Source organism: Mobula birostris, chromosome 7, assembly GCF_030028105.1.
Source record: "Mobula birostris isolate sMobBir1 chromosome 7, sMobBir1.hap1, whole genome shotgun sequence".
Taxonomy (NCBI): Eukaryota; Metazoa; Chordata; class Chondrichthyes; order Myliobatiformes; family Myliobatidae; genus Mobula; species Mobula birostris.
In genome coordinates this window covers 133,697,522-133,721,570 of record NC_092376.1, presented here as the reverse complement: position 1 = coordinate 133,721,570, position 24,049 = coordinate 133,697,522, and the positions used below count along the sequence as shown (strand labels likewise).

Genomic DNA, 24,049 nt, shown 5'->3' with positions numbered 1-24,049 from the left:
AGAAGGATGCTGGCTCTCTTTTCTTCATTAACATCGTTAGGATCACAATATCACTTTATTCTTTCAATATAAGGCTACGTCCACACTGGACCGGATAATTTTGAAAACGCCGATTTCGCGTAAAAATGATAGTCGTCCACACCAAGTGTTTTTGAAAATACCTCTGTCCATATTAAAACGGGTATTTGGGTGAATCTCCTCCTACTGGGCATGCTCAGGACACATCTACAGAAAACAAGCGAAGAGGAAGCAGTGTACTTGGTGCGTGTTTGTCCTGTTACACACCAGAAAAACTTAAAAGGAAATTGCCAAACAATGGACAGCTGTTGGCTGTCACGCAGCAGGACTTAAAACTAAAAAAAATACTGAAACGTATGGAGGCAACCGACAGGGAGTTCACAGACAGTATGACCCGGCTGACAACGAACATTGAAAAACTGACTAACTCTATTGCATAGGGATTTGCAATGATGAGGAATATGATGGCTCCCCCCAGTACTTTTCACCACCACAATACCAGCCTCACAGCCACTACAATAGCTACACATATGGACACACAGACCCCCGGGTGGCCCCACCAACACCTTCTCCACTCCTATAGAGGGATCACCCTGGAAACACTTCCTACAGCCATAGTCTCTTCAATGAAGAAAGGGACGACAGGTTTTTTAAGACCTCCGGTTACCCCGTACACACTGCAATGCCCATCCGGCGTTTTCAGATTTAAACACTCTGGAGAGCGTTTTAGAAAAGCTCCATTTTCGGGGGAGGAAAATGCCGTTTCAGTGTGGACAGAGAGTCAAAACGAAGAGAAAAAGCTTCGGTTACGGATTTATCTGGTCTAGTGTGGACGTAGCCTCAGTTGCCCAGTGTAAGTTGCCCAGTCTTCAATGCCACTATCAAGGGCTGTAATGGTTCCAATTAACGCTATGCTTGTTATGTAAATTTAGCCTCAGTCCTTGTGAATTTAGCCCCGGTCCTTTGTTTTCTTTTTGACTCACGTGACCTTTTTTCCCGCTAGCGTCGCGAGCGTACTCTGGCTAGATGCGTGTGTCGCTCCTTTTTTTTAATCGCCCCTGAGGTCAGCGCCGGCTGTGGTCTCGGCTGGCCGTGTTGCAGCTCCGACCGTGTCTCCCGCTTCTTGGCTTGTACCTTGCCCTTTTCTTCCCAGTGTCATTATCACTTGTAATGCGGCATTCCGATACGATATAAGTTCATTAACCTCATCGCCAATTTGTTGTGTAAGTGGCCGGTTTACACAACAATATCATTAATAAAAATGCTGGAGACAGAAGCTAAATCAACAGGGTTCTTTACTAACTAAAACCAAACCGAGCACACATGTACAGATCAATATGCGCCTAATAGCCCGTGCTCAATACGATGTATTACTACAACATAAAGTAGTACTATATTATACAGTAGGCTATATGGTACAACTCATTTCATCAATACAACAAGCTACAGAGTTGGTACTCAAGGAATTGATTTTAAAATACTGGTATCCGTTTTGAGAACAGTGGTCTGTTTCCGCTCAAAGTATGATAGCCTTTTCGACCTGACTAGCTAGGAGAGCCATTTTATTGAAGTGGAAAGATTCTAATCCACCTACGGTCTTTTATTGGCTCTCCTCCATTAAGTCTTGTTTAAGTTTAGAGAAAATAGGAAGTCGGACATTTGATACATCCTTTAAATTTGAGCAAATCTGGCGACCTTTTATCCAATATTTTCATTTAATTTGACTTATTATTCTTTCAATCTTTTTTTTATCCTCAAAATGGACTGCCCAGTCCCTTTTTTTTTTGTCTTTTTTCTATAGTGTAGTAGGGGGTTTTCTTTCCTCTTCCCACTTAAAACCCAATGTTTTTTTTTTCTTTTCTCTTCATCAACTGATAACAGGAGAATTGTAATTTTCATTTTATTTATTATATATTTTAGGCTAGTTTAGCAATATCTATGATTTTGACAATGTCTATCTTAATCTCGGTTTATATTGCTACTGATATATATATATATATACTATATACATATTTGAAATAATTCTTCTCGATTGTAGTTATGCTCTTTATAACTCAATAAAAAGATTAATAATGAAAGAAAAGAGAACAGTGGTGAGCATTTCGGATACTGCAGGTGTTATTAATCTTTCACCAATTGTCTGAGATCTTCCACACTTTGCTATTATTTTGGAAATGTTATAAGAGGCAATCAGACCACTATCAAGGTCATTTTTAGCTTTCTTGGCAAATGACTCTGGTGTGCAAAGCTTTTCAAATGCTTCTTTCATCTTCTGGAACCGAGTTATACAAAAAGAAGCCTTTTCAGGGTGTCTTTTGCAGAAGAGTTCCTGCAATCTTGATGGTTTCATGGCTTCATTAGACAGTACATTATTACAAATAAGATATATGGGCTGTCGTTGATCTGATGGGAACAGAAATAAAACCATACTCCAGGTATGTAACATTGTATTGATGCACTTTCTTTGTTTCTGTTTCTTAGTAGGATTAGAATTCAAGGTTTCACCACCTTCATGCACACAGAGTTCACAATGTATGTATTTATCCACCATTAACAGGGCTAAATTAAAAGTAAACATTAACACAAACTGGGAATGCCTATCCATGTTGACAATGGCAGCAAGTTAGCAAGGTTGGTCAGGTCTTGTGCCTCAAGTTAGGGTGCCGCTTACCATCTCTCTCCCCCCCCCCCCCCAAGTATCTTGAACGCCTTTGACTTCTATTTCCCCTAACACCCCGTTAGGACATGTAAACTCCCTCTTGAGGGTGGGGGGGCTGTACTGCCCCTGTTGGGAATCATTGGGTTAAATCATAAATAGGTTTGCAATAATGTTCACTTCAACTCGTAAGGTAGTTTTTAAAACGTCTTATCTGATAGGCATCTAAATCATGAATATGTTTTAATACCAAATTGCATATTGAAACAATGTCAGAAAATGGCTAGTTCAAAATACTGCATTGAAATTTAAATGTAGAATTTGGTAAAATATGTTAATCTAATTATAGAATAAATTATTAATTTTTAATTGACCTGTGTAATAATTGATATTACCTCCAAGATATTTTGCATGAACCAAAATCAGAAGTTTGGGATATTTTGTCCTATTTTCAATTAAAATAATTATTCTAGTCTATTAACAAGCTGATACAGGGTACCACAGCAGCACAGCAGTTCGTGGGGTGCTATTACAGCTCGGGGCATTGGAGTTCGGATTTCAATTCTGGTGTCCTCTGTATTAAAAAAAGTTCTTTCCACGCACATGTGAGTTTCCTCCAGGTGCTCCAGTTTCCTCCCACAGTCCAAAGACATAGCTGTTAATTGGTCATTGTAAATTGTCCTGTGTTAGGCTGAGGTTAAAAGGGGGCTGCTGGGCAGCGTAGTACAGTGAGTCGGAAGGGCCTGTTCGACACTGTATCTCTGAATAAATACACTGTTAAGATCAAAACAATGAACAGTACCCCTTCCCCTCTCCCCTCCTTCTTGTGTTGGCTTCTGCCTCCTTCCTTTCCAGTCCTGATGCAGGGTCTCAGCAGAAAACAAAACATCGACTGTTTACTCCACTCCCTAGATGGTGCCTGACTTGCTGAGTTCCTCCAGCATTTTGTATGTGGAGAGAGCATGTTCAGTACTTCTCATTCCAGCACCATGACAACATCCAGATAGTATTGTTTTGCTTTTTTTTTAAATGGTGGATCTCTTCCATCAATGTATATACCAACTTACTACAAATCCAAACTTGCTCTTACTTGCTCAATAATGTTTTACATACATTTTATTCATATTCATGCCTAATTATATAGGACATTTTAATTCATTGTACCTTAGCAGATACAACCATATTGACATCTTTAAAACAACACAATATTTCCCTTATACACAAAAAGTATTCTGCAGATGCTGGAGATCCAGAACAAGATACACAAAAAGCAGGAAGAATTCAGCGAGTCAGGTAGCATCAATCCTGTAATCTCTCCCCCTTCCCTCTTTTTCCCTTTTTTTTCCTTTCCCATTCTGGTTACCCTCTTATCACTACTCTTCTCCTCAACCACCTCTTGCCTCACTTTGGTTCCCTTCCTCCTTCCCTTTCTTTCATGGTCTTCTACCCTCTACAGTTAGATTCCTCCTTTTTCAGCCCTTTACCTCTTGCATTTATCCCCATTCTGCTTCTTACTTTGTCCCCATCTCCCCACCCTTCCTCCTCCTTCCCGCTCACCTGGTCTCACCCATCATCTGCCAGCTTGCACCCCTTCCCCTCCTCTCAGCTTCTTATTCTGGTTTCTGCCCCATTCCTTTCCAGTCCTGACAAAGGGTCTTGACCCAAGATATTGACTGTTTATCCCTTGATAGATGCTGCCTGACTTGCTGAATTCCACCAGCATTCCCCTTATACATTTCACAATACAGGATGACAGAAACCATATCAAGTTTATGATTAACATTGTTCTACTTGCTGAATTGATTGATATAATTGTAATATGACTCAGAAAAGAAAAAAAACAATCTTACAATGTTAAATTTAGTTAGTTAAAATCATCACAATGAGAAACATTACAGGAGATATTCCCATTTCTAATAAATGAACTTCAAGTTGGTTAACCATGACCATATGAAACACACAAAACACAGAATTAATGTTTTATTGATAACCCAAGATGGAAGCCCATGGATATCTATCAATTAAAATTGTATTCTTTACAATTATAGTTAAGCAGAATTGTAGAGTATTTCTCGTATTTTAAATGGCTCATTTTTCTCATATTTAACAGTTAAGACCATAAGAGAAGTTAAATGTGGCACAATGCATGTCTAAGTCCTCTGTTCAGTTACTTGATGTTCTATTTATTAAAAAAAACTTATATATGTGCACCTAAGACTTTTGCAGAGTACTGTTGACAACTTAATTAAACATTTTACAAAATACAAATAGTATCTGTATGTATAATTATCTATTTATTTCATTTATTGAGCTCCAGTGCAAAATAGGCCCTTCTGACCCTTCGAGCCACAGTGCCCAGCCCCAATTTAATCCTAACCTAATAATTGAACGCAGGTCACCTGCACTGTAAAGCGTTCTTCTACATCACACCACCTTGCCAGCCTATCCTATCACCTATGTATAAAATATAAAAGTTCTGAATGCTTCACTCTAGATTTTATGTTTGGTTATTTTCTAAAGACATTGTGTACATTTTTCAACCTTTTTAGGTCTGAATGTGGCATCTATTACGAAGCAAACTTGAACATTAATATACTGAGGAATACTTTTATCCTTAGCATTGTGCTTTTGGTTGCTCAATACCTATTGAATTTGTCCTCTACCATATATACACTCAAAGGCAAAGATTAGATCTATTGAAAATGAATTCAGAAGTTTCTTTTAAAACTTATGCAAATAGATTAATTAAACTGTTTTTATTTTAAATGTGCAGCTTTTTATTCTCCATGGAATCATGGAGCTTTCAGTAAAAACTCTTCCAATAGCCCAAGACTTAATGGAAATGAACATTCACTATAAGTTAAAATTATATCCTGGTACATAAAGCATTGAAGCTTGATGAGGGAATGTTACATACATTATTGCTGCCTACCTACAATTTTAATCAAATTATTCTGTACATAACTGATTTAAAATATACAAAATGTGCAGATATTACTAACCAATATGAAAATTTTGCTCTCCAGTGTTTAGTTCTCTAGATAAAGCAAAAATGGCCACAGTTTTACATGATGTGGTTTTGCAAATAGTTTGCAAGTATTAATATATCATATAAATCTTGACACAATTAGTGACAATACTTTCTGTTCTCTTTAAAGAATGTAGTTTTCCCGGCAATAGTCAACAGTGAAGAACAACTGTTTAGCTATTCAGTAAACTTCTTCATAAATAGATTTGCTAATGAACAGATGTGCTATTAATGTGAAAATCAACTTGGCTTTCTGCATGAAGGGTTTTCTATCTTTTTAAAAATTTAAGAAGGCACAATTATCACAATATTTAAAAGAAGCATTTTTAGAGACACTTCTAAACAAGATTTAATGTTAATGTTCAATTCCTGTTTTTTTGAAAATTACTATGAATAATGTCAAAGCAACCAGTTCTAATTTGTTAGTTGACTATTAAAGATCTTAAGGCAGATGTTCCTCATGCAATCTCCCTTTGGCTTGTCCCCAGGGCAAATGCAAACATATGGAGTTGTCAGAAATCAGTCATGATCTAATAGAATAGTAGAAATTCCTCAATGGACTATATGGCCTTTAATTGTTGCTCTAAGCTCTAGAAATAGGACATGCTTATCAAATTGACATTGCCAACACTAGGTCTAAAAATAATCCAAGTACTTCATATAAGCACAATATGTATAATCAGACTGCTTTGAATATTAGCTTCAAAATAAAATTAGACCACTGTATGTCTTTGCAAATAAAACAAGTAGGCCTGTAAACCCTTTGTTTAATTGAGGAGAACTTTGGTGATCTATCAGCATTCATACTCTGAATCCTCTTTCTCTTTTTGACTTACCATTGCATATTCGATAAAATATGCCCCAAACAATTTCTTCCTTTTTCAAGTTCAACTCATGGATATTATTTTCTTTGAGTTTCCAAAATGTTTTGCCTTTTGGCTTAGATTTTCTTTGACACTAGAAATGGATACCAAACAAACAATACCACTTTGATATGAAAGAATAATGCAGTCTTTTTAATAAAATTTTGTAGCCTGGGGTGTTTTGTTGTTAACAGCCATTGATAATGACTTACAAAATATGTTACAGAATGTTAAGGTGAAATTTCTACAGAGACGTTGCATTGTTTGCTCTAATTTGATAACTGGTAATCCGATGTACCAAATATTTCTTTCTGACCTTTTGATAGCTTTAACCCATTTCATAATTAGTCAACCTAAATGTTATCTAAATTTTACAAACCACAGAACCAACTTGAATTCCAGTTATATTAGTCTGCAAAAACATACAGTTACAGTAGATACATAATACATCCATTTACAAGCCTTAAAGCCTCCATGCGCCCATTCAGTAAGCAGGTAGTGCCTCAAATCTACAATTATTGTAGATTTAGTGGCAGTATGAAAATAACTGGGCATGACGAAAATAAATTCTATTTTTCCCCTCGAATAACAATGTAATATTACTTAGCTATATTAATAGTATATTAAATATTTTTAACAGGCACAGTTCTAATTGTTTTAAATTTTGTTGTAATAATTTACTATAATTTTGTTAAATTGATAATTTTGTAGAGTTTGGTATTTTAGATAAAAAAAAAGTACCAATGTAGGCTGAGACCATTATCTCCAATCAACAACAGCTTTTGCTAAAATCTTCTTGATAGTGGACCTTTTTTGTCAGCAATTGCTACTTGTTCTGTTTTTATTTCCAAAATATAATTTTTAATATTTTGTACAATGTACATTACAGTATTTCTTCTGTACAGAAAAAGCTTTCTGACTGGAAGCAAGATGTACCAGGATCCATAGTTATTAGCAGTATGTTTCTGCATGTGATCTGTGGCAAATGATGCACAAGCAAACAGGATTTAAAGATCGCAAATGCATTCAAACCTTTCAAACTATGTCCACGTTTGCACAGTGATAAAATATGTTTGTGTTATTTTCTAAAATCCATTGAGGATATGCAGCTTACATAATTATTTTTCACAGCTTTAGTAATAACTGAAATGTTCCACTTGTAATAAAGCACTAGTTAACTAATCTTGTTAATATTTGATGACTCTTATGCAAATAAGACAAACAAAACATTGAGCTAAAAGAATCCGGGCTATTTTTTGGTATATTCACAAAAAATTTAAATCATACTATATAAACAATTGTTATAATGTAAAATTAGGTAAAGTTGAAAGGATAGATCACTTGATCTATTTTGTGCACCATTGGATTAATTTTCCATATGAGGAAATGCAAATAATTGCCAGAAAGGAAAGAGCTTTTTAAGGTCTAATATTTACATTATGGCTTTCAAATTATTAACAACTTTATATTACTACATAACAAATAATAAACATGAGAGATTATGCAGATGCTAGAAATTCAGGGTAACAAGCACAAAATGCTGAAGGAACTCAGTAGGTCAGACAGCATCTATGAAGAGGAATAAACAGTTGATATTTCTGGCTGATAAAGTGGCTTAGCCCGAAACATCAACTGTTTGTTCCTCTGCACAGTTGCTGCCTGACTGGCTGAGTTCCTCGAGCATTTTGTGTATATTACTTTACACAACAAAAAAAAACGATTAGTTCATGAATACAATGAGATGAATAACTAATTTCATTTTGGTTATGTCAGTTGGAAGAAGAATATTGCCCCATTTGATTTAACAGCTTCCATTCTGCAATTTCAGCTCCCCTTTTTGTAGAGAGGATTTGATGGTCATTAGTGAACTTCATTTAAATTGTTCTGATTGGTTTACAGTATATACAGCTTGTGTGGCAATTATTGCAAATCAACATATTACAAAACACAGGTAGTCTAAAGTAAAAGCAGAAAATGCAGGAAGACCTGAAATGCTATGGCTATTTCTCTTTCCACAGATGCTCCTGGCCAGCTGAGTGTTCCTGAAATGTTCTGTTTAGGTTTCTAAAATAGTTACATTCTGTGCTGTTTAGTCATAACATATAAGGCATTTCTATGGAATAGAGATCAGTAATTTCATAGTTAATACATTTTAGTTATTTTCTCATTTGATTTAGAATAAAGGGGTCAAACACAATCACCTTACATTTAACAATTTCATGTACTGTATAATTTTCAGATTTTTAAAGTGAAAAATAAATAATGCCAGAGTCAGAAATTCTGTCCAGATAATGTATAATCCGCAACTTCTTTCAAGGCATGAAGAACGTTATCTTCTGAATTTATGCAGTGGCCAGTTTTTCCATGGATGTGAACTTCCCATACATGAAACATTGTGGCTCTTTATCCTCATTCTTGTTCTGTAATTCTTCAGTGTCTGTAGAATTTCAGTTTCTAACAGCGATCAGGCATTTTTACACTAGATTTATGTCAGGTCTGGAATCATTTATAAACAGTATCTTCTGTTATCCAGTTAACTTATGGCATTAATGTCTTTCACATTCCCTGCCTTTATAAACCATTTTCACGGCAAGCCCATCTAGAAAGTGAAGATTCTAAATTAAAATGTGTTGCATACAATGTGACAGTCATTATGTGAGATTATATAGATACAATCTCTGATTTCCATCTAACTTCTTATTCCCTGATATTCCCTGGCCCATGTTATTCACTGGTGTCTGCAGGACACGAACTCGCTTTTCCTCTACAATTTGTAGTAGTTGATGTTTATGAGTTGGGTTAATGACTAAATCAGGACTCAGAATCAGCTTTAATAACAGCAACATTATGTCATGAAATTTGTTGTTTTGTGGCAGTAGTGCATTGCATTATGTATTTTTAAACTATAAATTACAATAAGAAATATTTCTGAAAATTAAATTAAGTGCGTGCAAAAAGAGAGCAAACAAAATATTGAGATAGTATTCATTGATTCATTGTTCATTCAGAAGTCAAATGATGGAAGTGTAGAAGCTGTTCCTGAAACATTGAGTGTGTGTGTGTCTTTAGGCTAGTTGATGGTTGCAATGAAAAGAGGGCATATACAGGGTGATGGGGGTTCCTAATGATAGATAACTCCTTCTTGAAGCATTGCCTTTTGAAGATGTCCTCAAATGCTGGGGAAGCTAGTGCCCATGGTGTATCTGGCTGAGTTTGACCAGATGGAGATACAACTAGTTAGAATTCTCTCTGTGGTACATCTGTAGAAATTTAAGAGAGTCTTTGGTTCATACCAGGTCTCCACAAACTCCTAGTGAAATATAGCCACCACTATGCCATCTTTGTACTTGCATCAATATATTGGGCCCAGGATAGACCTTCAGTGATGTTGACACCCAGGAACTTGAAATTGCTCAATCTTTCCACTGCTGATCACTTGATGAGGACTGGTCTGCATTCCCTCGACTTCCCCTTCCTGAAGTCTGCAATAAATTCCTTGCTCTTACTGATGTTGAGTGCAAGATTTTTACTGTGAAACCTCTCAAACAGCTGATCTATCTCACTCCTGTAGCCTCCTCTTCATCATCAGAAATTTTGCCAACAATGGCAAAACCTTAGATGGTGTATGAGCATAATGCAGTCGTTATTTCATTAGCTGGGGTTGGGATTTACATTTAATTGCTTACCCACAAATTATTCAAGATACGGTATATCATTAAAGTGTGGAGACAATGAGCTTACATTTACTAGGTCACCACTGGAGGACATAATTAAAATCAAAATACTGAAGTTGACACACAGTTCCAGATAAATATGGCACATGCCTGAAAACACCAAGTATTGGAGTTGCACATATCAAGTACCAATTGTGAATAAATTCTGGAATTGAATTCTACAATAACCAATATCCAATGAATTTGCACAAAATGCTGGATGAACTCAGCAGGCCAGACAGCATCTATGGAAAAGAGTAAACAGGCAACATTTTGGGCTGAGACCCTTCATCAGAAGTGGAGAAAAAAGATGAGGTTAGAGTAAGAAGGTGGGGGAGGGGAGGAAGAACTACAAGGTAGTAGGTGATAGGTGAAACCAGGGGAGGGGTGAAGTAAAGAGCTGGGAAGTCGATTGGGAATCTGATAGGAGAAGGCAAAAGGCCATGGAAAGAAGGGAAGGGGGAGGAGCACCAGGGAAGGAGATAAGGTGAGAGAGACTGCTTGGCCTGCCGTGTTCCTCCAGTTTTTTGTGCGCGTTGCTTGGATTTCCAGCATCTGCAGATTTTCTCTTGTTTGTGATCCAATTAATTGACATGATCTTCCATCATTCCGTTTATACAACCCTGCAGTGGAGTTTCCGCCATCTCCTGCAGACGAGGTAGCACTTAATTAATTTCATGTGGCTCTGACCAGAAAGAACCCAACTCCCCGCAGACTCTGAATTGATCACCAACGCCCCCTCCCCTACTTCATCTAATCAGACACCACTCGCAACATAACTTAAACGTTTCATCTTTAAGAATCTGTAACTTCCATTGAACGTGAAGACATAACAAAGCTTGTCCCTGCATGAAAGACTGCTTGCTTTTTAGATACTGCAATCGGTTCCTGTAGCGTTCCTGTCTCTACATTATGCTGGCGTGAACCTTGAGAACAAATTTGGCAAAGTGGAGCGACGTCGGGAAAGTTGGCCTTGCTCGGAGTCATTTACTTCAGTCAGAACAAAGTAAATGTGAAACATTGTTAACGGGGAGTGTTGGAAGAGGTGGTGTCACCGTTCCCATTTGGCGATATATACTCCCACACAGCCCCGTTAGCACGCGTGCTCTGCTCAGTACATTCAATAGTAGTCCGCAGCAGTATTTATTCACATTTGTTCATGGTTTAATCTGTAAAGATCTAACATTTGAACGAATATTCTGGACTGGAGCGCAGACTGGAATGTCGATGCAATGCTGATAAAGGATCCAGGTGTCAATGGGAGACACACAAATAAAGGACGTTTCCAGGGAGACTAAAGGCGCCTCCTCCACCGACACAGCTTCAGTCATTCTGTGGAGATAGCGGAACAACTTAGAGGAGCTGGACACCGTTTGAAAACCCTTTGAAGAAAGTCTCCGTAATAGCATTCCTCTCGACAACCGCTCGACAGTCTCCGGAACCCTGCGGACTTCTGCCCAGCCCTGAGGCACCGGCCTCCGTCTGCCACACAGGACACATCAGACCCCAGGTGAGGCGGTGAGCTTGTTCACTGGTTCGATCCCCGGTCTCCTCAACATCGCGTTTAAATCAAACAAGTGCGGGGTGTACAACCTTTCATTGCGGGAGAGAGGGTCGACAAGAGCCTGGGGCTGAGGTAACTATAAACACACACACACACACACACACACACACACACACACTCACACACTAAAACAAGCACGATCGAGATCTGGATTAGGTTCGGATTCGTTTAGTATCTATCCAGTTGTGGTGAACGGGTGAAGAAAGGGGCGAACGCTGCTGGATACCCCGGTGCATGATTTAACAAGATACTGATTTCAGGGTCGAAGGCTGCGGACAAAATGTCAGAGTTTTATCTGTTAGAATTAGTCATCAGAAAAGGGAGGAATGCTGCCCATAAATTCTCATTACAGCCACCCTTACGCCCGGTGCGCCTCGATAGTCGGCTTTAAACAGCGCGATGAACCGAGCTGTTTACGAAATTCAACATTCAGTGGATCAATTTTATTATTTTTTTTATTTTAGTCCTTTCGTTGAATAAGCTGGCTGATCTTTTGAAAGAACAGTTCTCAAAAATCTGCATTTTCATTTTGTGCACGGTTTTCTCTTTTTCAGACTTGAATGTTTCCGTTTTCCGATGGAAATCTCCAGGGAACCTAAGCAAAACACAAACAGCCCATTGTAAGGATTGAGAGAGCCCAGCCAGTTCAGCAAAAGCGCCACGTTACTATGAAACAAGATGGGAACCATTAAAGATCTCAACAGTTTGCAGTTTTCAGTTTCAGATCCAGTTGAGATGGAGAGTAGGGGCACGCCGGGGGCTGACGTTGTCGTTGCCTCCTGTCATGTACAAGAAGAGAAAGATGGGAAACCAGCGACCCAGTCCAACTGCTCTGTTCTTTGTTCTAACACTTGCTCGGCCAGCAAACTGAACGATAAGAACACCAGCCATCCGCCAGACATCAGCGCTAAATGTGCCAACGCGGAAATGGATAAGCCCAGCGAAGCACCAGGGCAGGCGCTAGATTTAAACAAAGAACGGGGGCAGGAAGAATCTAGTGACAACTCCGGCAACAACACTGCTGGCACCAACACAGAAGCAGACCAAAACAGAAAAGCAAACAAAAGGTTTGACAGCTCGGACCCAAAAGTCGAGGTCCCCTTGCAGGGATATGGCCAGGAGACCACGGGAACAGAAAGAGACCACCGCAGTAACCTCCAACACTCCTCTGGTCCGGCAGAGATCGCGAAAACTAACGTTGACTCTGCCGTTCTGCCTGCTGGGAACATGACAGAAAATGACCGGCAAATCGGGATGGAGAATAAGGACTTGGGGGCGGTTGTAAGCCCTTCACAATCGGTTGTGTCGGAATCGGCGAGCCAAGACGCCGAGGTGCAGGTCGCAATCCAAGTGCAAAGCAGGTCAGTTGCCACAAGCCCCATGGCGCCTCTAGATAACTGCCCAGTATTTAAAATTCCTGACGTCAGCTGTAGAGAACAGCCAGTTGAAAAACCAGCCGCTTGTCCATCAGTCACGCCATCTGTTACTGTGCCACCGAAGAAAGATGTTGAAATGCAAGTGGATATAACAGTGCAGTGTAAATCAGTTGCCACTGGTCCAATGACACCTTTAGAGAAGACGCCATTGCCCACCCTCCCAGAAGTCTCAGTAGAGGCCACGGAAGAGGACCAATCAGAGCCAGTGCGGGAAGTCCAGTGGGATGAAAAAGGTATGACGTGGGAAGTCTATGGAGCATCTTTGGATGCCGAAGTCCTTGGACTAGCTATCCAGAAACATTTGGAAAAACAAATAGAGGAGCATGGAAAGCAAAATATTGAGGTGTACCAAAATGATAAATCTAGTTCATTGAAAGGATCTTTGAGAAAGGAAGAAAATAAGAGAAGACAGAGCAATGTTTTTCAGGCAGTTCTACACAACATTAGAAGTCCACAGTGTTGTATTCGTGGGAGCACTGCAGCTGAGTAATATATCTTTGATCAGGACTGTTGACAAGTGGTTGCAAAACCTGAAAAAGTTTGTCTCATTAGTACATTTCCTTTTGTTTCTAATCTTTTTCATGTTTTGCTTGGGCAAATTAATAAAGCATTAATCTGCTTCACAGATAATTAAAAGATTATAACTACATAGACGTGAAGCATGAATATGCTTAAAGCTAAAAATCTATTTCATTTGTTCATGTATCTACCTTACCTATCTTTATAATTTTAAACAACAGTACTTTGCATTCCATAATACTTGAGTAATATGTGTGTAACAGTATACAGTGCATAGGTCCATTGATTTTACAAAAACAAAGATAGAGAGTGCTATTTTCTCACCATCAATTGGTTCTGTTGGTTGTTATCTAGCTACAGGGGAAAGGCTGGTTGGCAGGGAGGATTTCTGGTATTGTCCACCATGTGTTCTGAAACTGTCCTCTTTGAAAAGCTTGGCATTTCCCCAGAAGTGATATAGCCTTCCTTATTTCTTTGCAGTCTACTTTATCTGTAGGAAATCACTGGCCTTGTGTTGGTGTCTCCCTCTACACTGGAGCCATGGTTTGTAACAGATGATTAAAACCAGCTGGATTTGATTTTGTGATGATATTAGCTAATAATTATTGGGCTGTCTCACCATATCGTTAGAGATTAATTAATGTGGCTGTAGGACTGATTTTTAAAAGTTGTCACTTTTTAATTTTTGTATTTCCAGCAAAAAAACATTTTTTTACAGAAATTGAAAAATTCAGTACAAAATTTACTAAACCTTCTGGGTAAGAGGCAAATTAATTCTAATTTATACAAAATGTAGACTTCTCAAAATGATTTTAATATCTTAACTGAAATTTGTTGCTTTGCAGCCAGAAGCCATAAGAATAACTGAACACAAAATTTTGAGATTAATTGCACAGATTCTGAATAGAAAGCTGTTACCTTTTGACAATTTTTGTTTCTATCTTTCTTATAGTTTCTAGATTTCTGTCTGGGTCTTATTCTAACTAAATATAATTTGTCAGTTGAACATATATAAAAATCACCCATGCAGTTGCCTCATTTTAATTGATGTGTGAAGCAATTTTTCTTATGTAATATTCTACTAGCTGTTTTTAGAATTGAGTAGTATGTATATACTAAATAATTATAGACTCGAGATTTTGTATTTTGTCACTTCAAATGATATATTGTTATTATTGATATTTCAGATTCCCAAAAGCTGAAAATGGAAGGAAGTAGCTGCTGAATGTAATGATGTGTGTTTGAAATGATCCTTTGGGTACTATTTGTTGAATGGATAGAAATAACCACCCAGTGTTATGGTTTACTTCATCCTCTCATTGGAGAAATTTGTAGTATTTCTACGTTAATTTGTTTTCCTTTGTGGAAAAAGCATCCTGGATTCACTCAATATAAGCTTTCTGTAAAATCTTGCTGTTTTGTGACTAATGTCAATGCCAGAAGTTATTTCTTTAAAAAAAAGTCAAGGTCAAGTTTCTGTTAGATTGCCACTATCATTTTCTGAGTGGGTTGTTAAAATAATGTAATCTCAGTTGTTTCAAAACACAATAAAATGGGATGGATTGAAATATCAATCACACTCTCCAGTTGGGACATTTTGTTTCTTTCATTTGAATATCAACAGGAATGGAGTTAAATAAATTTGTTGTAGTTATTTCTTTATGTAGCATCAGCCAGCAAAATCTGTTAAGAATACTAAAATATGAACATCATTTGCTTGAAATCATCCTTCGCAGTGCTGAAATTACATTAAAGAACTGTTCTCATATAGCATTTTGTAGCATTGTGATGTATAGTATATTAACATTTATTGCATACTTAGTTTATTTTTAAATGAACCATCTTAGAACACAAGCTAAAATGTTTGTATTTTTTCCTTAGTTTATTTTCTCCTGGGTCCAAGGAAGTATTATCTCAAGCTCATTAGACATCCTTGCTACTATAAGCCCATCACCTGACACTCTAATGGCCAATTTGTTTTTCTTTTTTTCTCTTTATTATTAAAGTATATTGATTTATTTTTAGTTTTTAATCATTTCACAGCTGAGGGTGCTTGGGTAATTTTTCAGCAGCCTCCAAAGCAGCTTATCAGCACCCTTCATACCCCCAGCTATACAATGGAAATATATGAAAATTTCTAATATCTAACCTGGATAACCCCTGTTTAATATGTAATTTATAAATATTTACATGAAAATTATTTTTCAGGTTTCATTTAGCATTGAATACTTTATTGCTGAACCACTCACTTTATGTTAACTAAGGTAAAACTGGTAGACAAAATTGAAGCCTCAAAATTCCATATAAATATAAAGGACTTTGACTTTGAAGGTTTATTTCTTTTTATTATACCCCAGCAAAATCAAATGAAAAGAGATCCACTTTTTTACTGAAGAGGAAAGAACTTTATATTGAATGTACAGTATGTAATAATACTGAGGGTGATATAAACATAATGGACTAATACTAGTTGCAAGTTATCTGCCCAAAGATAAGCTTATCTTAGCACAGAACTGCGCAACTCAATCAACCTTTGAGCTTTCGGTTGATGGCTGACGTCACTTGTAGAGCATGTGAGCGTAACTGGCCATTTCTGTGTTGTGTATTACCTATGTTACTTATACAGTGATGTATTTTGTAAAACAAAGCAATGTGTTTCTGACTAATTTAAATAGCTGATTATTTGTACTGCATGGATGCGAAGCAATGACTAAGTAACACTAATGTACTGTAACTGCATGACAAAGATCCATGCACATAAAGCAAGCAATGAAAAATGAGATCCATTGATATTCATTTAATAAGCCTGTTAGAAGTCATCACAAACAAACTGATTCATACCATCTTTCAGCACAAAATGTTAATATGCTTTTGAATGTTAAGCTTTGTTCGAATGTTTCAAACTAGAATGATCCCATTTTGCAATTCCACTATGTGAACAGAAATGATTTATCAAAGCTATCTGGGCACCTCTTGTGAAATAGCAAAGGCTCTTTTGGTTACATGCCTTTGAAATATTACATATTTTAATCTGTTCATTTCTCCTAAAATGGATTCCTTGATTTTTATTGTTTCTAATCCAGCATGTGTTGAATTGAATTATCATTGAAACTGAAGGAGTAACTATCTAATGCTAGTAATAAAGGGGCAACCATTGCAGCATGTTATCTATATTGTTGATTCTTCTAAGGTACAACAATATAATTTTTCTCTGATGGTGTTAAAGATGTAGTAGGGAATCTAAACAACTGGCTGATGTACTTTTGAACCCTGCTTGATGTAGTTTAGTACAATTGTGAGGTTACACTATATACATATTTTTTGTGTCTCATTGCTTGAACATCAAAGACAAAACTGCAGACAATAGCCTGGTTGTTTTTAAATTTTTTTAACGTGGTTTGATCCGCCAACCATGCTGGGAGGTAATAAGACATTTTGTGGTTGTATGTAAAGCATCCTTGATCCAAATCGCAAAGTTGAATCGTAGTTTCAGGATTTCATTCTTTTGAAACAGTGAAGAGTTGAATTAGATTAAATCAACTGATTTTAATCTTGACTCTTTTAAGATTACCCGTTTAAAAGAACAATTTTATTCACCTATTTTCTATTAGGCTGTTTGCTATCAGTCACGTTGAAAACTGTTTATTTTCCCTGCTCAAAATTAACATTAAAAAGGTACACAATGTGCACGGATATGAGAAAAAAAAGAAATTCCTAATTTTCTTTCACAATGATTAAGTGCTTGTCTTTGGAAATAGAATTTGTGCACAAGGAAATATATCTCAATCAATAATGTATTTAGATATTATCAACAGTTAAATGAATTAAAGTATATTCTGGTGACTCACTTTGCCTTCAGGCAGCAAAGAAGGAATTTTCCACAATATCTTATTGTGCTGTAAGCTTGTTTTGCCTCCCCAAACAAGATGTGTTGCATAGTGGGAAAGAAATTACAATCTATAAAACAGACTAAATAGAACAGATTTTATTCTCTTCTGTTTTGTTCATCTTTGAAAGATTCTGGGTACATCGCATTGTTATATTATGGTCTCATGCACATTTTTCAAGCAAATTTAACTTTTAACTTTTTTACTACATCCTTCAGGATGGGTTTCAACAATATTAAAAGAAATTCTCATTATTTCCATCTAGCTGGTTGTAAGTGTAGTCCCCCTGAAAAGTTCCTCCTCTGCCCTGCTAGCTGGGCAGGATCACAGTCACCTGACTGTATGTCCATCTTCCAAGGCACAGCAGTGAATCATCTCTAACAGTTTCTCCTGTTCACTCTGATGCCAGTGGTGCCCATCTTGCCTTTTCCTTTTCCTCATCCACCTGCTAATGCTGGGCAACATCACCCAGAAATAGAGCATTCTACATGATCGCCAACAGCACCTTGCTTGGCTTCTTCATTACTTCTAAACTGTCAAATTTCTTGAACGGCACACTGAAGTGGTTCAGAAAATATTTCCTCCTCCTTAATTTTGAAACAAATGAAGCCACTATTTCAGTTCTCTCCATAATCTTTATTCCACAGATACCAATATTAGCCCTCTTCCTGGGAATGAGCTATAACTAAACCCTACTGATCACAACCTTGGAAACATATTTGGACCTCCGGACCACATCTTCGCACAATCACCAATACTGTCTATTTCTACTGCTATTGCACCATTCTGCCTTCAATACATCTGGTGTTGAATTCACTCATCCATACATCTGAAATCACTATTTTTAATCGTGTGTGTTGGTAATCATAAGTTTATCAATCTTGGCCAAAGGAAAATGGATTCGGTTAGTAGAAATGGTGAAGGTTCAAAGAGAATTTAGAGGTTCATTTACAAAATATTCTGGAATAAAATATATGTCTAATGTACTGTTAGCCTTTCTAATGGGATGTCATGTATATAATGGTAAGAAAGGTTTGCTAAAGTTGCTGGTTAGACAACAACTAGGATGTCCTGCACAGTCTGAGCATCATACATTACTAAAGATATAGTGCCCTTTGCACAAGGAGAAACACAGGCTCACCAAGGTTATGAGGAGAAAATATATTCATTTCAGTATAAAAGATTATGTGCTGATTTGATTAATATAAATTAATTGACTGGATTGATGGAGAAATTGGTTTCACTGGTGGAGGAATCCACAGTAAGTAAACTTAAATTCGGAGCTTAAATTAAACTTAAATTGTAGATGTTAGTAAATGTTTCTTCACACAAAAGATGATAAAAATATAAAACTTATTCAAATAAAGAACAGCCAATGCTCATTCAATTAATAACCTCTTCTTCTCCGTCTTGTTTTACAGCAGTTGGCACCCAGTTTAATGGTGCATTACTGCCACCTTCTGCTCTGGAGCGTGCAGTAGACTTGCATTCTAAATCCCTTCACCCAATCACACACACATATACCCTAACCTACACTTCATCCTCCGATCTTTGGCCATCCTAGTACCCTATTCCTGCTTATCAGTCATATCCTATGAAAAAACCCTTTTACCCCTTAAGAAAGCTAAAAATACCCTAACCTGTGCTCTCTCTCCCATGCCCAGCAACCCTTTTAATGTGAATTCCTGCACCCCCAATTTGCTTAGATCAATTCTCATCATCTCTCTCTGTATCCCATACTTCCTGCAACTCAGAACTACATGTTCTACTGACTCCTCTTCCTGACATTCCTCACACAATCCTGTCTGGTGTTTCCCTATCATTTTCAATGCCCAGCCTTAAGCTAGTCCACACTATTTCCTCTCTTCTGTATCCACTACCTACCCTAGTAACTGCAACACTTTTTTGCAATTAATAACTTTAAATTGGAGTGTAATAATTATGTGTCGAACAATAAAGAAACAATGTAGCTAGAGTTATGATGGAAGCTAAGTATGATCTTATGATCTGGGGAGAAGAGGTTTGAGTTTTGAAAATCATCTCCTGCTTGTTCCTTCCTAAATGATATAATAGATGTCCAACACGAGGACTTTATATTGTCAATATAGTGCTATCTTACCATTTAAAGCTTTACATATTCTCAAAAGTCAGAAATATCATTCAGAAGGTTTTATAATGGAATGCTGAAAGTAAAATTTTATCTCAATTTTCTATGAATCTATGACGAATACTACATCAAAATGAATTGTACAATGAAGACAAATGTACCACTATGAATAATGGAAAAAAAACAGCTAGTCCATCAAATTTGCCCCACAGTACAATGAGTCGACTATTACAGAAAACATCCCCTCTCTGACCCACATAATTCTCTTATAATCTTTGCATCACCTAGGCAAACATAATACAGAGGGGAAATAAAGAAAGCAACAACTTGCAATTATCTATGGAAAAGTGCACAGTTGACATTTCGGGCTGCGTCCTTCCAACAGGACTGGAGCAAAAAAGATGAGGAGTCAGAGTTAGAAGGGAGAGGAGGAAGAGACACAAAGTGGTAGGTGAAATATGGGATCTACATTGATGACTGCATTGGTGCTGCTTCCTGCACCCATGCCAAGCTCGCCAGCTTCATCAAATTTGCCCCCAACTTCCACCCAGCCCTCAAATTTACCTGGTTCATTTCCGACTCCTCCCTCCCCTTTCTTGATCTCTCTGTCTCTGTCTCTGGAGACAGTTTATCCACTGATGTCTACTACAAACCCACTGACTCTCACCGCTATCTAGACTATAACTCTTCCCACCCTGTTACTTGTAAAAATGCCGTCCCCTTCTTCCAATTCCTCCATTTCCACCACACCTGCTCTCAAGAGGAGGCTCTTCATTCTAAAATGAGGGAGATGTCCTCCTTCTTCAAAGAAAAGGGCTTTCCTTTCTCCACCATCAATGCTGCCCTCAACCGCGTCTCTTCTAGTTCACGCACGTTTGCCCTCACCCCATCCTCCCACCACCTCTCCAAGCGTAGGGTTCCTCTTGTCCTCACCTACCACCCCACCAGCCTCCACATCCAGCACATAATTCCCAGAAACTTCTGCTACCTCCAAAAAGATTCCACCACCAAACACATCTTTTCCTTCCCCCTACTTTCTGCTTTCCTCAGGGATCGTTCCCAACATGACTCCCTTGTCCAGTCATCCCTCACCACTGATCCCCCTCCTGGCACTTAACCTTGCAAGTCGAACAAGTGCTGCAACTACCCCTACATTTCCTCCCTCACTACCATTCAGGGTCTCAAACAGTCCTTCCAGGTGAGGTGACACTTCATCTGTAAGTCTGTTGGGGTCATCTATTGTAACCAGTCCACCCGTTGTGGCTCCTTGCATATCAGTGAGGCCCGATGTAGATTGGAAGATCACTTCACCGAACACCTACGCTCTGTCCACCAGTAAGAAAAAATGGGATCTCCCAATGGTAACCCATTTTAATTCCACTTCCTATTCCCATTCCAGCATGTTCATCCATGGCCTCCTCTACTGTCATGATGAGGCAACACTCAAGTTAGAGAAGCAACACCTTTAACTGCATCTGTGTAGCCTCCAACCTGATAGCATGAACATCGATTTCTCGATCTTCCGGTAATGTCACTCCCTCCTTCTCTATTCCCCATCCTCTTTTTCCTCTCTCACCTTATCTCCTTGCTTGTCCATCATCTCCCTCTGGTGCTCCTCCCCACGTTTTCTTCCTTCCACAGCCTCAAAAGATTGGTCTCTTTCACCAATCAACTTCCCAGCTTTTTGTACTCTTGTACTCTTGTAAAAGTTTATGCTTCTTTGTCCTTTGAATCTATTTCGTTAAATCAAATCCCACTTGTAGCCTACTCCACTGGCATATCATTTTGAATTTAATTATATTCCTCTACCATCTTAATTGCTGTACAGATTTTGATGTCTTCTAATAGCTAACTTATCAAACTAGTCACATCACCAATAGAAACTAGAGTGTGTATAGGCACAATCCTGGGGTTCATCATTCCAAAAGATCAGTCAGTAAAGTTGATGCAGATTTGCACATTGGCAGTTCATAATCCAAAGTTTCAGATTTGTAGCTTGTGAGTTGACTGAATGTGAGATACGTTATTGTAAGTTTTCTGAAAGTCTGCATGAATAATATCTACAAATTTTCATTATACTAATAGATTATCAAGAAGTCAGCAATCCTAACATATGGCTCTTATGCAAACAGGAGGAAATCTGCAGATGCTGGAAATTCAAGCAACACACACAAAATGCTGGTGGAACACAGCTGGCCAGGAAGCATCTATAGGAAGATCAACTTTCCAGCTCTTAGTTCCATCCCTCTCCCTCCTATATTCTATCATTTTGGATCTCCCCTGCCCCCTCCCCCTCCCACTTTCAAATCTCTTACTATCTCTTCTTTCATTTAGTCCTAACGAAGGGTCTCGGCCCGAAATGTCGACTGTACCTCTTCCTATAGATGCTGCCTGGCATGCTGTGTTCCACCTGCATTTTGTGTGTGTTGATATAACTCTTATGATTCATTCATGATTTTCCCACTGTTTTGAAACTTGAAACTGAATCAGCTGATCTAGGGAAACAATTGTATACTCAATGGAATACTGAAGATTGTGGTGTTCAATGAGATATGCTTTTGGATGATGAAAAGATTATGAGCATATACAAACATCTTTCATAGCTGATTATCATGAAAATAATGCTAAACAAGTCAGGCAGCATCTGCTGATGGAAAAAAAAACAAAGTTAATGTTTCAGAACTTCTTATCAGTTTAAAATTTTGGAACACGCATACCAAAACTGGGCCTATTATATGGAATCCCTGTCTGTTGTTTCTACCTACCCATTTTGAACTGGACTCAATGTGGAGAGCTGGATTGAATACAGACCCTCTGCATTTGGGAGGTGGTGGAGAGCTGAAACAAGTCCTTGGATGGTGGTGTCCAGGGTCCTAGATCTGGTGCGGTAATATGCATTAAGCTTTTGATAGGACGTAAAACAGTAGGTAGACATCTCCGTTGTCTCTGGAAACAATGCTGTTGGAAAAGACTGCAGAAAAATTTGAAATACAGTACCCTAAGGCACATCCTTACTACTTACCATCCTCCTGGCTAATGCACAGTCTCAACAAAATAAAGTTGAAGTCCTCAGAGCAAGACTGCATTTCCCGTGGGATATCAGGTACTGTTTTGTCATCTGTTTCACAGAGATGTGGCTCACTACCAGCACTTCAGCCCAAAAACTTCACCAGCCACCAGGTTGATTGGACAGTGGCATCAGGTAAACCTTATGAGATGAAAACACTGTCCCAACTGTCGTGCATCTGATTGTGTGTCTCTAATTTCACATGGAATTGCCTCTTTGCTCTCACACAGCCTTCTGTAGGTCACAGCTGGACTTCATGTGATATTGTGGGTTGCTGGTCTTAAATGTGAATATCACAGATCTAACCCTCAACAGATAAAGATTAAGGTGTTTGTCTAGTGATCTGAAGGTCGCTAGTTCAAGCCTTGGCTGAGGCAGTGTGTTGTGTCCTTGAGCAAGGCACGTAACCACACATTGCTCTGCGACGACACCAGTGCCAAGCTGTATGGGTCCTGACACCCTTCTCTTGGACAACATCGGTGGCGTGAAGAGGGGAGACTTGCAGCATGGGTAACCACCGGTCTTCCATACAACCCTGCCCAGGCCAGCGCCCTGGAAACCTTCCAAGGTGCAAATCCATGGTCTCATGGGACTAACAGATGCCTATTATTATTAATTTATAGTAATTTTATGTTTTTGAACTGCACCAATGCTGCAAGTCAACAAATTTCACATAAGATAGTGAAAATAAACTTGATTCTGATTCTGTTTTGACGCTTGCCTCATGATAATGACTGAAATATAAAAACTCAAAAAAATCAACATACATAACTTAAAAAATAATAGTTAGATTCTTTATTGATCCCAAAGGAAATTACAGTGTCTCGGTGACAAGTGCACAGATATAAATATTAGAAGAGAAGTAGAAAGAATAAAAGATGAGTTACCTCAAACAGTCTAACAGGAGAGGGCCATCACTTCCCCAGCTATGGTTTGACTCATTATAGAGCCTAGTGGCTGAGAGTAAGAATGATCTCATTATGCATTCTTTGGAGCAGTGCAGTTGTCTTAGTCTATTACTAAAAGTGCTCCTCTGTTCAGCCAAGGTGGCATGCAGAGGGTGAGAAACATTGTCTAGAATTGCCAGGATTTTCCACAGGATCCTTTGTTCTATCACAGCCTCCAGTGTGTCCTATAACAGAGCCAGCCTTTCTAATCAGTTTATCGAGCCTGCTGGCATCACCCGTGTTG

The 24,049-nt window shown here is 38.2% G+C and overlaps 1 protein-coding gene across 3 annotated transcripts; it reads left to right on the top strand.

The window, feature by feature from the left end:
• The first annotated feature begins 830 nt into the window (after positions 1-830).
• On the top strand, positions 831-15,840 carry LOC140200445 (uncharacterized). 3 transcript variants are annotated; one of them, XM_072263787.1, is made up of 3 exons: positions 11,528-11,788; positions 12,397-13,511; positions 14,985-15,840. In XM_072263787.1, exons 2-3 carry the CDS (start codon positions 12,521-12,523, stop codon positions 15,020-15,022), a joined length of 1,029 nt encoding a protein of 342 aa, XP_072119888.1. In that variant the 5' UTR covers positions 11,528-11,788; positions 12,397-12,520; the 3' UTR covers positions 15,023-15,840. The 3 variants fall into 3 exon arrangements, with proteins under 3 accessions (XP_072119887.1, XP_072119888.1, XP_072119886.1); XM_072263786.1 differs by lacking the exons at positions 11,528-11,788; positions 14,985-15,840 and adding an exon at positions 831-871 and having other exon boundaries at positions 12,397-14,762; XM_072263785.1 differs by lacking the exon at positions 14,985-15,840 and having other exon boundaries at positions 12,397-14,762.
• Positions 15,841-24,049: the final 8,209 nt, after the last annotated feature.

What these genes read in the sequence shown, in the direction of transcription:
- LOC140200445 (XM_072263786.1), top strand. Translation starts at nt 12,521, where the DNA reads ATGGGAACCATTAAAGATCTCAACAGTTTGCAGTTTTCAGTTTCAGAT.